Below are 13,946 nucleotides of genomic sequence, written 5' to 3'. Positions count from 1 at the left end.
GGTGGTCGGCAAGTACAAAGGAACTAAGGGAAGAGTTTTGGTTGGCCCGAGGATGTCTGAGGAGTTCAGTGTGAAAATCGGTTTGAGGCAGGGAATCTTTCTCCGTGCACTCATGTTTGGCATGGTGATGTTGCTGGTAAGCAGGAAGGTAAACGTGAGAGGTATTCTGGGAAGGGTGTTGTATGTGGTCAATCTGGCTGCTGTTGTGAAGATTGGGCAGGAGATGCAAGAAGTACTGGGGGAGTGGAAGGATGGATTTGGGAAGCATGAGCTGAAGATGAGTATGATATGAAGACTGAGGTGATGTGGGTCAGGCAGCAGAGAAAATAAATGAATTTCAGGTTAGAGGGAAAGGAAATCAGACAGGTAAATAGGTTTGTGTATCTGGAGGGAACAGTGACCGGGGATGGTAAGTCCGAGGCAGAGGTGTGGAGGAAGATTGAGGTGGGTGCGAATGCGTGGGGGAGGGTGGACGGAGTAATGGCAAACAGAAAGATATCAAGGAAATTGAAAGGGAAAGTTCTGATGTCTTGTGTAATGCCGGCCTATCCTTTATGATCTGGAGATGGTGGTACTGACAGAGAGACAACAGAGGCTGCAGGATTGCAAGAAAAACTGGGTCAGGAGGATTGTGGGAGTGAAGAGCGTGGATAGAATGAGAAGGATGAACTGAGAGAAGAGATTGGTGTGCAGAATGATGAGCTTGATGGGGAGAATGGTGAAATGCCAACTGAGATGGGCTGGACACTTGGTTCATATATGGGAAGACAGAATGGCAAAGAGAGAGGCTAGGTTGAGGGAGGAAGGTAGGAGGAAAAGAGGTAGATTGTGGTTGAGATGGGAGGATTGTGTGAGGAGGGATATCAGAAAGGTAGAGGGGTGGCTGGAGAGTGGAGAGAGTTGGCCGAGGATAGATGGAAGTGGAGGACTATCATAGTCAAGGCAGGGTAGAAGCTTGGTGCTGTTGGACCTCACCCCTAAAAAAAGGAAAGAGGAGGAGAAGAAGAAGAAGAATGAGGTCTCATCTTTAGGGACCAGCTGTATATTCTACACTCAAAAATGGTAGATTTTTGTCATTCTGCAGATAATTTCATTCAAAGTATATTTTCCAGTGTTTATTTGATTTGTTCATTATCTTTACAGAGTTATTTTATTGTCTGTTAACAAAACATATTAATAGCAACATCGACAATCCGAATAAATTTCCCACTTCCCTGTCACAGGACATAAATTCCACATTCGAGCAGCTGCAGTGGTGACTTGTCAGCGAACGTTCCACATGACTGCAGAGTGCGGTGATACGCACTTGGCTGGAAACCACTTACAACTTTATAATTATAAAAATAACATTACTGTCTCGAGAGTATCTATGTATCACACCATTCTTCAAGGTACTTGTGGTATAAAGGATGATGACATAAACCAACCACAAAATGTTTTATGCAGTACAGCCAATATTTGAACTTGAAACAAGAATATATGCAGGGATTCACATAACTGGTACTCAGGTACTCGTGCATGGTTAAAACAAACAAAGCAACTAAATGGGAACTTCAAAGATGCTCCGAAAGCTCAAAAGCGTACGAGCACAACAAAGGCTTTTGATGGAAGGTTTTCTCAGGCAGTGTAGGCAACATTCTTCTGTGATAATTCAGATAAATTGATATATTGTGATTGTAAAATTAAGTTTATAAATGATAACATTATAATTTACAACTTATATTGTTGGTACCTAACTTGAAGGATAACATTTTTAAAAGGATCCAGAGAGAACACAAGAACAAGGAGGAGGAAGAGGAGGTTCAGGAGCATCCGGAACGAAAAAAAAGAGCTGCTTGTGAATGTCTCGTCTGGAGCCGATGTTCTGAGAAAGCACTTGCATAGGAGTAAGACCAAATTTCTTGGTGAGAAGGGTGTATGATATGGACACCCAGCAGGATGAAGAACAAAACCTGTCAAAGGGCGGAGGAGCTCCTTGTGAGCCAACGGCCATCCATATCTAGTGCCCAACTGTGCCTGCAGATGTCCTCCTGCAGTTGGGTTACTTCTTATTCGGAGGTTGGTGGCAGGATTTGCACTCCGGCCACCGTAAAACCCTTCATTTCACAAACATTCCAAAAGTACGACAAAAATATGAAAACCCACTCCGTGGGAGTACCTCCTGTGTAGCTTCCATCCGCAGAGCAGCTCACCGGATGACAGATTGGGGCAAAGCCTTCGGGACCCCCAATCTTCGATAATAGGAGGGAAACCACGGGGTAACATTCCTGGGTCAGATTGCGGGAGAATGTCGGAATGGTGCTGAGGTGTCGTCCACCAGACAGCGGTCTCCTTGGGTTAACCTGAGGCGGTCCCTTCGGGTGGGTGCCTGGAATGTCCTATCCCTAAGAGAGGATGATCACCTGTCTCTGTTATCATCTGAGCTCAAGCGTTTGGACATCGGTATTGCAGCATTCTCTGAGGTTCGGAGACCGGATTGCAGCGAGATCTTGGCGGGTGGTTACACCTACTATTGGTCTGGTTGCTCTGATCATTACCATGCCCAAGGAGTTGCTGCAGCTGTGTGCAATATGCTGACTCCAATGATAATTGAGGTAACACCGGTCAACGAGCGTGTTATGAGACTCAGGATTCGTCGCTCCTTGGGTGTCATTTCCCTGGTCTCTGGAAATGCTCTGATTGAGGCGAGTGATCTCACCATGAAGGATGCATTCTACGCCACACTCGAGTCTGTGGTTGATCAGTGCCCCAGACGAGATACTCTTCTAGTCTTGGGGGATTTCAATACATGGACTGTAACTGATAGGGATGGTTATGAGATGTGTGTTGGTCCCCATGGGTCTGGAACTGTGAACCAGCATAGCACTAAGTTCCTTGACTTTTCAAGAAGTCATGGACTTAGGGTGGCTGGTTCATGGTTTCAGCGCCCACAAGCTCATCGCTGGACTTGGTATTCCAATGCTGGTGGTGTGGCAAAGGAGATTGATCATGTGATCGTTGATGGTCGCTGGAGGACGATCCAGAACTGCAGGGTCTACCGGTGTGCTCATTTCCTCAATACTGACCACAAGCTTCTTGTAGCAACTCCAAAGTTGCACCTTGAATCCAGGAGAATGGTACCATCCCAGCGTAGGCTGGATGTTGGCAAGCTCAAGGATGAGAGGGTAGCTGAGGAGTTTGCGAACAGGCTGAGTGGAGATTTGGGGGGTCTGGGTGCTTTTGGGGATCCTGAATAGTTGTGGAGTGCCTTCAAGACCACCGTCCTTGATGTTGCAGATCGATGTCTTGGAACTCACCGGAGGGTGAAGAAGAATTTTGTCCCTCAAGGGACACTGGATACCATTGACCAGAGTCGCAGGGCCAAGCTTAATGGCAGAGCTGAGCTGTTCAGTGAGCTGAGGCGTAAAACTGTATATGCGCTGAGAGTGGACAAGGAGATCTGTGTGAGGAATCTGTGATTGGGTAGAGCATCATCTGTGGTCAAGTGATTCGTGTCCTGCTTACAGGGGAATTTGCAGATTGCGTTCCTCCAAGCCCATCCCTTGATGTACTGCAGTTAGTGTGGAGGGTGATTGGCTCTTGACAGAGGACTCTAAAGTGAAGGCCCGCTGGGCCGGTTACTTTGAGTGGCTGTACCAGGCTGATCCACCAGCTGTTCAGTTGATTGTCAGCGGTGTTATTATCCCTATTGCTGATCTTCCAATCAACTGTGATCCACTTTCGTTTGTAGAAACACATGCTGTGGTGAACTGATTGAAATGGGGTAAAGCTCCTGGGATCTGTGGCATCCATGCTGAACTTCTCAAGGCTGGTGGAAATGCTGCACTCGTGTCATTGCATGCAGTTCTGTCTTGTACATAGGCATCATCCCAACTGACTGGAAGAGGGACATTGTTGTCCCTCTCTGGAAAGGGAAGGATGATCTCCAGGACTGCAACAACTATCGAGGGGTGACACTGCTCTCAGTGCCGGGCAAGGTCTTTGCTTAGATAATTTCTGATAGGGTTCGCCACCATTTGCTTGAGCACCAGCATCCAGAGCAATCAGGCTTTACACCAAAGAGGTCAACGATTTCCCGTATCCTTGTCCTTCGGGTCCTCACCGAACACAGATGAGAACTTCGGCAGGGGCTGCTTGCCAAAAACAGACAAACGAATATCCTAAGTGCATTGATGTCCTTTGAATGTACCTCTACGTCTTTTAATGCATTTTCAAATATTAATAAACAAGACTAATGGCATCAGTGCATTAGCCTAACCCACATGTTGAGTTTTTGGGAAGAAACACCTTCAAAACCCTCACACAAGTCCACCTTCAACCCGACTCATTTAAAAAGTGTCCCTTGTGTACTAATTCATGATGTGCCACAATGGCAAGAAAAATGAAATCAAAACTTACAGTACAATACCACAATTATCACTGTATTTGCTATTTTTGACTCCACACTCTGCTGTACCATCTGTCATCCCACTGATTGGCAGGTGGCAGCCTCGTCACCCTCTGCAGACCTGGAAAAAAAATCGCAAGATGGTCAAACACTTGGAATGTCTCTCAATCCTGACAAATCTCACACTCTCACTGTCTCTCCGAAAGGACCTTCCCCTTGAAGAAGTCCTTTCATTCAAGCTTTGGGGTCTCACTATCTGCCACGATCTTTCCTGGGAAAGCCACATCTCCAAGCTGGCCTCCAAAGCCAGTCGCCCACTGGGCATCCTACATCGTGTAAAGTCCTTCCTTGGCACACCTGAGCTCCTGACCATGTAAAAAGCTTTCAAAGTTGTACTCTGAAAGAGTACAACTCCCCCCTTTTGGGTGGTGCTCCTGCCTCACACCTAGCTCGACTTCACGCTGTGGAAACCAAGGCTTTTTGGATCATTGGTATCTCCCGCGATGAAGCCAAGTCGTTGGGTCTCTCACTTTCTCACTGGAGGCAGGTCGGTGGTCTTTCTATCTTCTTCCATCCCCTCTCCTGCCTTACCCTCCCTGCTCTGTCCCCCCTATATTTCCTCAGAGCACTCAAGATCCGTCAAAAACACTCTTCTGGCGAAACTACCAAAATCAAGAATCACTGCTCACCTTCACTCTCTCATTCCTCTTTTTTTTCCTGCCTCTGGAACAAACTCCCACACTCTCTTCAATCCCACTCCTCCCTCCAGGTCTTCAAAACAGGTGTTCACCACCATCTCTTATCTTCCCCTGTCCAAAATCTTGATCTTTACTATCCCCATTAATCCACCCCAAACCCACCTCCTCCTGTTTTTCTACCTGAAATTACCTGTAGTACCATCTTGTTTACCCCACGTACCCCATCCCATCCCTCTCCCTTCCACAGATATCCTATCATGTCTTTGTTCCCCACTATTTTCTGCTTCCCTCTTCCACCCTTCTGCTCTCCTGCCTTGTTGTATGTTTATGTGGATTAGCTTTTACACGAGCCTCGACTTGGTATCCAAAAAAAAAAAAATCAGCAATTAGAGGAGTCGGTCAACACTCATTTTCTAACATTGTTGATCTTATCTTGTATATTCTGTAACATCCTCAAAGTTTTCTTCGATGTTCTCCAAACCTCCATGACACATTTCCTTCCCTCTCCCCGGGCTGCACTCCACCTTAACCGCTCCGCCAGAATGGTTAAAGGGAATCCCCAACGGAGCACCGAGGCCAAACACCAGTCTTGGTGAGGTTGAAATCAACTTTAATAACACACACGATACAACGTGCCCGACTACCCAGGTCAAAAAACCAGTAAAGACCAGTAGCTTACTGGTCAACTGGTACTAGTTGAAAACCAGTAGCCAACTGGTACCAGTAAAGCCAGTTGGTTTCTTACTGGTTTTAATATGCAAATTGGAATAGAGTGATATATTACCAGTTGAAATACATGTATTTAACTAACTGGTATCAACTGGGACCAGTACATTGTAACTGGTATCAACTGGGAGACCAGTACATTGCAACTGGTATCAACTGGGACCAGTACATTGCAACTGGTATCAACTGGAACCAGTAAGACTTTAACTGGTACAAATATGAGCTACTGGTTTTTTCAACTGGGAAATTGGAATTCTGACTGAATTTAACTGGTACCAGTTGAAACCAATAGAGACCAGTTAAAGACCAATTAGAACCAATAGAGACCAGTTGAAAATGTGTACTGGTTTTAACTGGTTTTTCGACCTGGGTAGGCCAAACTTCCACGATACAGCACCCCTGCACGGTGACCCCGTGCACCACGCTCGCACGACGGATTAAACCACGTACTCCACTCGCGTTCGACACCTATCTCCATTCATTTTGCGACCTGATCTTCCTTTCCTCACTTTTATTTACTTGTCCTTAAAAAAGTATTTTTCTGATGATGCAAAATTGATTACATTTACAGGATTTAATTAATTCCATATGATCGAGTGGCCATTTTACGGTGAGGAGCTGGATGGGTTTGAGCGTGGGAAGGGTAATTACAGAGGCTTTTGAACATTTGAGCACTTTTCACATGACAGGGTATTAAAATTGGAACAAAGAGCTGGTTGTAAAATCATACAGGAACTGCCCGTTGCCCATGGTAACGGCACCAAGTCCATTTTTAAAGTGAGAGACGTCGACTTCAGCCCTGGTGATCGATTGTGGTAATGACAGCCCAGGTTCGACAACACTACGTATTCGTGCTCACTCATATTCGTAATATTTGTTCGTTCATTATTATAATTGGTGTAGTTTTAATTGACGATTAGCGGGATCGCTAATTATGAGAGGGTTTTCGGAGTCATCCCATAATGCTGTGCGCGCCGCCATGTTGTTTGTATTCACTTCCTTTGCAACGACAACGTCACCAAATCTCGCACGTTGATCTCGTTATTCTGACTTTTTGCGATGGAAGGTTACGCTAATTAGACAAGCCGGGAGGCAACGATGGTTCGCGGGAATTATTGAACAATGCCACGATAGGTACAATTGAGTTAGTGGAAGCTTTTGAGGAAGCCCTACCGTAAAAACCTATCTCTTCCGTCAAAATTGACCAAATCAAATCGGATTTTTTCATATGTTGTACTTATGGGCATTATGCACAGCTTCGAGGAAATGAAATAGCCCTTATTCAGATGACGTCACCGGTCATGTGACTGTGGCAGCTCCGCCATATTGAGCGGCAAGAAAGTATTCTGCGTCCATAACAACCGATAGTCTCCACTTCAACTACACCGTTATTTCCAAGCAAGCGATTTTTTTTTTCTTCCTGCAAATGGGTAAGAGTTGTTGTGCCCCGGGATGTACTCGGCGATATACTAAAGGCTCTGTAGTGCACTTTTACCTCTTTCCCGCCGGAGTCGACCGACGAAATCTTTGGATTTCGGTTCTGAGAAGAGAAAAATGGCGACCTGGCGAACATGACTGTTTGTGTGGCCTTCATTTTGTCTCCGGTATGTAACTAATTTCTGATACGTTATTTCAGTAGTTGGTATGAAATAGCTGGTGGTTACAAAATATTGTCTGATTTGTATCATTAAAATGCATTATATCCCTTGTTTTATTGACAGAAGGAGATAGGATAGATCGCCTTTCTAACAGCCGTCTAACGGGCACAGTTCTGAGTTGTTTCCTCGAAACTTGTCTTATTGCTATTACATCGCAGATTAAATTAAATAGTTTTTTTAATTGCATTCTAGAAATTTGAAAAAAAAAAAAATCAGTGTAACATTTTCACGACAACAAGTCACATCGATATGTATAATACATAAAACAAAAAACTAGCACTTGGAAATATCCACAGCAGTGTGGCATTACCCCGTATGCTTGTCATGGAAAAAATATAATGTATCTGTAAAGCATGAGTCACATTTGCTCTACGGCTAGGCTACGGCGGCCGTACCTCCCCTGAATTGACAGAAACGTCCGGCGGCCGCAGAGTTTCTGAGGTGGCCTCAGGGTGGCCCTACGCCATATGGCTATCTTTTACAGGCCGTAGGGGTCTCCGTGGAATTAAAGGCGGAGTTATAACTTTTCATTTCGAGGTTGGCCGTAGCGATTTGACAAGCCGTAGCCATGATGTAGATGTGTTCCACGTCGACCGTACGTAGGGCCTACGGTGGGCTTGCGTTATTCGTGCATTTTCCGTAGGCTCTTATCAATGAAAAATTAATTTTGCCAACCCCCAAAAAATTACGGCGGCCGCACTATTTCCACGTTCGCCTTAGGGACCCCTGCGGTCGCCTTGCGAGCACCTTGAGGCTACCTTGCGTCTGCCTTGAAAATTCTATGGCCGCCGCAGGACGCCCTAAGGTCACCGTTCGACATCAAATCAAACACCGTATGGCACCCCCACGTTTTCGGTCTCCACAATTTCTAAATACCCCGTGCGGCTACCCAAAAAATAAAAACATGTGACTGCTACATTGTGTGACCGTGGAAATACTGCGGCCGCCCTATAATTGCTAGTGGCCGTAGATTTTTTTAGACCCTTCGGCCGCCGAGCCAAATGTGACTGAAGCATAAGCAAACTGACAAACTTAGCATTTAGACAAGAGCATCACTTGAAATTAACTCGTGGCAGCAGTCAGGTTAAAAAAGTGACGCTGGTTGCTCAACAAAACAAGCAACAACAAATACAATAATAGTGAAATGAAAGAAAACAGGCTTACCTTTGCCCTGAAGATAATACAATTCTTGTCAGCTTTCGTCGAGATTGTGTCACTAACAAACCCGGCGACATAATATGAGTTAGCATCCATACTCTTGAAGGCTTTCAGGCTGGCTTGAGTGTAAGGACTCGGCATTTCAACAAGGTAAACATAGATGTCGGGGAAAACGATTTGAGTCCAAAATTTCCTTTCTGTTGTCCATTTATCCTTTGAAATAATATAAGGATCTTCACTAAGACCACACAGCTTCAGTTTTTCGCAGTACCTCTTCTTAGAAATAACATCTAATCCATGGAAATAGCCCAGAAGTTCACGTGACACGTGCGTGGTAGCCATGATTTTTTGCCACTCAATATGGCAGAGCCCAACCTTCTGCTGTGACGTCACTCGCTGAGTGCATCGGGTCAATTGCGAGAAAAAAATCGAGAAAAAAATAAAAAGTTCAAGTGGGTGTGGCTCTGCCCACAAGGGGCATGGGACGCCCCTCGTACAAAAAGACACAACTAGACCATGATATCTAGCTTGTGTCTAAGTTTCATCAAGAACGCATCAAATGTCACGGAACTATGCTCTGGAGAGAGTCACAAACAGACAGACACACAGACATAACAAAAATAGTGGTCACTGCTGGCACCTGCGAACCAATTATTTGACCTTGTTTACCTTTTCTCGCTTGTATATAGCTTGCCAACCAATATGGCGTCCGCGCACTGCATCATGGGTACCGAAACCCCCTGGATACGACAATGGTCTCTGGGCTTTGAGGTTAACGGAGGGAGCTTGTCATCTGAACGGGTCTCAGGGCCAAAACCAGATCGAACAATGTGTGGACCTGCTGTCTGGCCTGCTTTAACTGCTGGGACACTTTCATGGAGCAAATTGCCCGCTGCATCTTCTCCCAAGTTGATGATCCTCTCATGTATCTTTGGCAAAGAGCTCGTTTCCAACTCACCATTGCATTTGTTATTTTGTACAATATCAGCATTAGATAAACGTGCCAATTAATAACCATTATTCTTATTATTCATCGATCTTGTAAGCTTACCGGATCCTTCGTGGACCCTTCAGGACCCTCCACTGCCAACAGAGGTCGGTCAAACTCCCGTGAATGAACTTTGAAAGTCCAAGGAGATCAAATGAGATCACCTTCCTTTTTCAAGTTGCTGCAGAGAAGTTTGCAATCGTCTGTTAAATCAAAGTGCTTAAAGATTACAAAAAGTAAAACTAGAACAGCACTATCGGTGGAGCACATACCTCCACCAGGCTGAACAGTTTATGTTTTGTATCCCAATGATTGGCCGGATCTGGATCCGGACTTGAACCAAAATCGAATCGGCTTGGTCTTGTCAGTTGTCACCTCACCAGCTCATCCACCTAGTTTTGTCATAACTCGTCCACAACTTTTTGAAATATCATGCTATATATAGTTTTTGGCCCTATCTCTCAATGGTGACGAATTACTTTAGAAAATGAAAAAATTCCTGGATCTGGAATTGGATCTTCACCAAAATCGAATCAATTCGTCTTTGTCACACAACCAACTTGTTCTCCAAATTCCATCTGAATCCGTCCACTACTTTTTGAGATATCCTCTTCACAGACAGACATCGGTGAAAACATACCCCCAGGTGGCAGAGGCAATATTTCTCAATGTATCGGAGAAATAAGATGCTTCGTACTTACCATGTTACGCAGGAATCGTGAATATTGCAATTTTTCTCATCATATTAACGTAGCAAACTTTTAAATGCTGTCTCATTAGATGAGGTGAACGTGTTTGTGTCGCCCCCAAGCGTCGTGGATGCAAAACACCACGGTTCGGAGAGGACTGGAATAATGATGATCTGGATCCCTGAACTAAAATAACAACTGAGATTGAACAAAATGAATTCTAAATGTACAGGTACTCACCTTTTACATTGAAAAAGCATGACGTGCAAAGAGCAATATTACCTGTCACTCCACTATTGCTGTAAAATACGATATTGTCACTTCTCAAAATATAATGTTTGGATTTGATAACTGCCAGGTTGTCAGGTGAGTGGACCATTGAGCAGTGAAGTAGTCTGGATGGAATGGCTTTTGCAATGTAGTCTTCAAGAACTGTGCTTTGTCCCTATCATCTCCTGTTTCCTCAATCTTCTCCAGGTCTTTCTCAGATTGTCTTCCACCTTCATTTTGGAAAGTTATCAACATCACCCGATTCACAAGAAGAGTTCCAATTCTTACCCCCTCAACCTCACCCCATCAAAAGCAAAGTAGTGAAATATATCATCGTTGCAGACCTTATCATCATATCATCATCATTAATAATACCGCGAAGGCAGCTCTGTTTTGTCATTTGGTGTCCCTCTGGCTGTGATGTATAAATTTGTAGAAATTTGTATTCTACAACCCAATGCAGATCAACAAATAAATAAAATCTGGCTCTTTACACGTAAATTACTTGGAATTTCCACGTACTTTTAGTGACTAAGTGTATATGCAGGCGACCCCCTGTTGACCGTCTTGGGACGTCGGCTGCCGGACCTGGGGTGTGCCTTTCACAAAGCTATAACGAGGATATTTGACACAGGAGGAGGAGGAGGAGGAGGCTAAATAGCTTTTCTACACTTTTGTCAATACTCTTCGTTCTCCTAAACATCTCTGTCATATCCGCTCGGAACCACCTCCTCTATATATATATATATATATATATATATATATATATATATATATATATATATATATATATATATATATATATATATATATATATATATATATATATATATATCATCATCTTCTTTCGGCTGCTCCCGTAAGGGGTCGCCACAGCGGATCATCCGTTATGAGCCGCATAATGATTTGGCACAGGTTTTACGCCGGATGCCCTTCTTGACGCAACCCTGGTCGCCTCTTACGTCACAGGGATATGGTACACCTATTCCAACCGGTGTATACACCGGGCCCAGTACACTGGTACTCACTTCGCCGACCTCGGAAGGATGACAGGCTGAGTCAACCTTGTGGTGTGTATTAATTCAAGCGGCCAACGGGGCTTGAACTCAGGACCTTTTGGATCCCAAGCCGCCACCCTAACCACTACGCCAACACCAGCATAGTATATATATATATATATATATATATATATATATATATATATATATATATATATATATATATATATATATATATATATATATATATATATATACATACATACATACATACACACACACACACACACACACACACACACACACACACACACACACACACACACACACACACACACACACACACACACACACACACACACACACACACACTGTACATAGATAGATAGATATTCCTTTATCCTTGAGTCGCTCCTCATAGCTGAATCCATCTTGTCATGGAATCAATCTAGTCGTCCTTTGCTGAATCTTTTCTATGACAGCTATGTTCTTCCTCAGTTGTGGTGATCAAAACTGCACACAAATTGTACATAAGGCCTCACTAAATTTCTGTACATTGATAAAACTACCTCCTTTGGCTTATAATTTATCCCCCTACAACCTAAAACTCAGTTTGCTTTACACATTGCTGCCTGGCACTGTCCTGTCTGCTTACCCCTTTTCCTTAATTTTCCTATGTGACACTCGAAGATTGCCCCTTGCATCATGTCATCTCTATTTTCATTTTTCTTACAAATCCCCAACACCTTACATTTCTTTTTGTTAAACTGCATCTGCCATTCCTTTGCACAATCTATGAAAGTATCTAAATGTTCTTGCATATGATATGACCTCGCTTTCTACAATCGACCTCACCTCCAAATTCAGTGTTACCTACAAACAAGGAAAGCCAACCCATAACTCCACTGTCCAAATCATTGATGGAAGTTATGACTAATAATGGTTCTAGTACTGATCCCTGAGGTACCCCACAATTGCCATCTTTCCAGCCAGAGATTTGCCCACTCACAACCACTCTTTGCCTCCTATCAATAAGCCAGTTTCCAATCCATTTAGTGACCTAACCAGTCACTCCATAAGCTCTCACATTGGCTAACATCCTCCTAGGACCTAGGTGGTACCTTATCAAATGCCTTCTGAAAGTCTAGATATAGCCGACTACATCCACTGCCGTTCCCTCATCCACCCAATCAGAAAGTGTTTCATCGAACTTTAAGAATTTTTTTCAACATGATCTCACTTCGTTAAATCCACACTGAGTGTGCCTTTAATTAGTTTGTATTTATTTAAATGGTTCCTTATATGGTCCCAAATTAGTTTCTCCAACACCCTCCCTACGACTGAACTCCAACTAACAGGTCTATAGTTCCCCAATTCTCTCTGGATGCTTTCTTTTAAATAAGTTAAATTTAGTACTCTCCAATCCTCTGTTTCCTGCCCTGACTCCAGTGAGCTATTAAAGATCTGCTCTGCAACTTATCTACTCTGTAACTTCCCTCAAAACTCTCAGGTGCATATTGTTATGGTCACTGGATTCGGACCAGTGTCCTGATCCCAATCCCGACAAACCAGTGTTGCGGTAGATCGCCGGGTGGACTCGAGGTCCAATCCTCCACCTGCATGATCACCAATATAGCGACAGATCGTCAAAAGAGACCATTCACTGTCCGCTGGAAAAGCCGAAAAGATCTTTACTTCAATTTTCAGTGTACAAATAGCTCTAACGAGAGTCTGATGCTTTATCCAAATCGTTCTATAAACAGGATGGAAGCCTGAGCAGTGGCTTGGACAATCCAGCAGTGGTTTTAACAAAGCCTCCTGTGAATTAATGACACCATGCTTTTTAACCATGCTGGGGTTAATAGTCAAATGATGAACTGCGAACCAGCCGACACAAGTTAATTGAAGTAATCATATTTACCAAATGGGGGAGGGGAGATTGGAGGAAAGAAAAGCACATATAAACAGCAATTACAGAATTCTTCATGTGTATAGCAGCTTGGCTGCCAGGTCGCTATCATTTTGTTGGGGCACGAATATGCCACTGATGCTGTGCCCCTGTACCAGTACACTGGTACTCATTTCACCAACCTTGGAAGGATGACAGGCTGAGTCAACCCCACCTGGTGTTAATTCATCAGCCAACAGGGCTCAAACTCAGGACCCTAAGATCCCAAGCCAACACTTCATTTACAGAATCAATGTATAATACTGTACTAAAACTACTTATTAGACACAACTATGATTCGCCCATGCCCACGGTAACTCGTTCGGCTTAACCGTTTACCTTATCGATTCACTCGACAAATACCATCATGACAAACTGGGGAATTGATAAAGAGTCTGGAGGCAGTTCAGTTCCAGTCACGATGGG

General features: G+C 44.0%; 1 protein-coding gene across 3 annotated transcripts in view; it reads left to right on the top strand.

Moving 5' to 3' along the window:
• The window catches only part of CABCOCO1 (ciliary associated calcium binding coiled-coil 1), a 52,679-nt gene that overhangs the window by 11,805 nt on the left and 26,928 nt on the right, over positions 1-13,946 (top strand). Inside the window, exon 1 of one of the 3 annotated variants that reach the window (XM_085892409.1) lies at positions 6,453-6,641. The exons of 1 other annotated variant lie outside the window; for it this stretch is intronic. In XM_085892409.1, the coding sequence (XP_085748535.1) occupies positions 6,630-6,641 (12 nt within the window). In that variant the 5' untranslated portion in view covers positions 6,453-6,629. Of the gene's footprint in view, positions 1-6,452; positions 6,642-6,795; positions 7,416-13,946 lie in introns of those variants that run through there. One more of the 3 variants, XM_085892390.1, reaches the window with a different exon arrangement.

This window comes from Eptatretus burgeri, chromosome 1 (assembly GCF_056783735.1).
Source record: "Eptatretus burgeri isolate ZD-2024b chromosome 1, Ebu_testis_v1, whole genome shotgun sequence".
Taxonomy (NCBI): Eukaryota; Metazoa; Chordata; class Myxini; order Myxiniformes; family Myxinidae; genus Eptatretus; species Eptatretus burgeri.
Note: the sequence above shows the minus strand (reverse complement) of the source record. Positions and strands in the feature narration are given on the sequence as shown.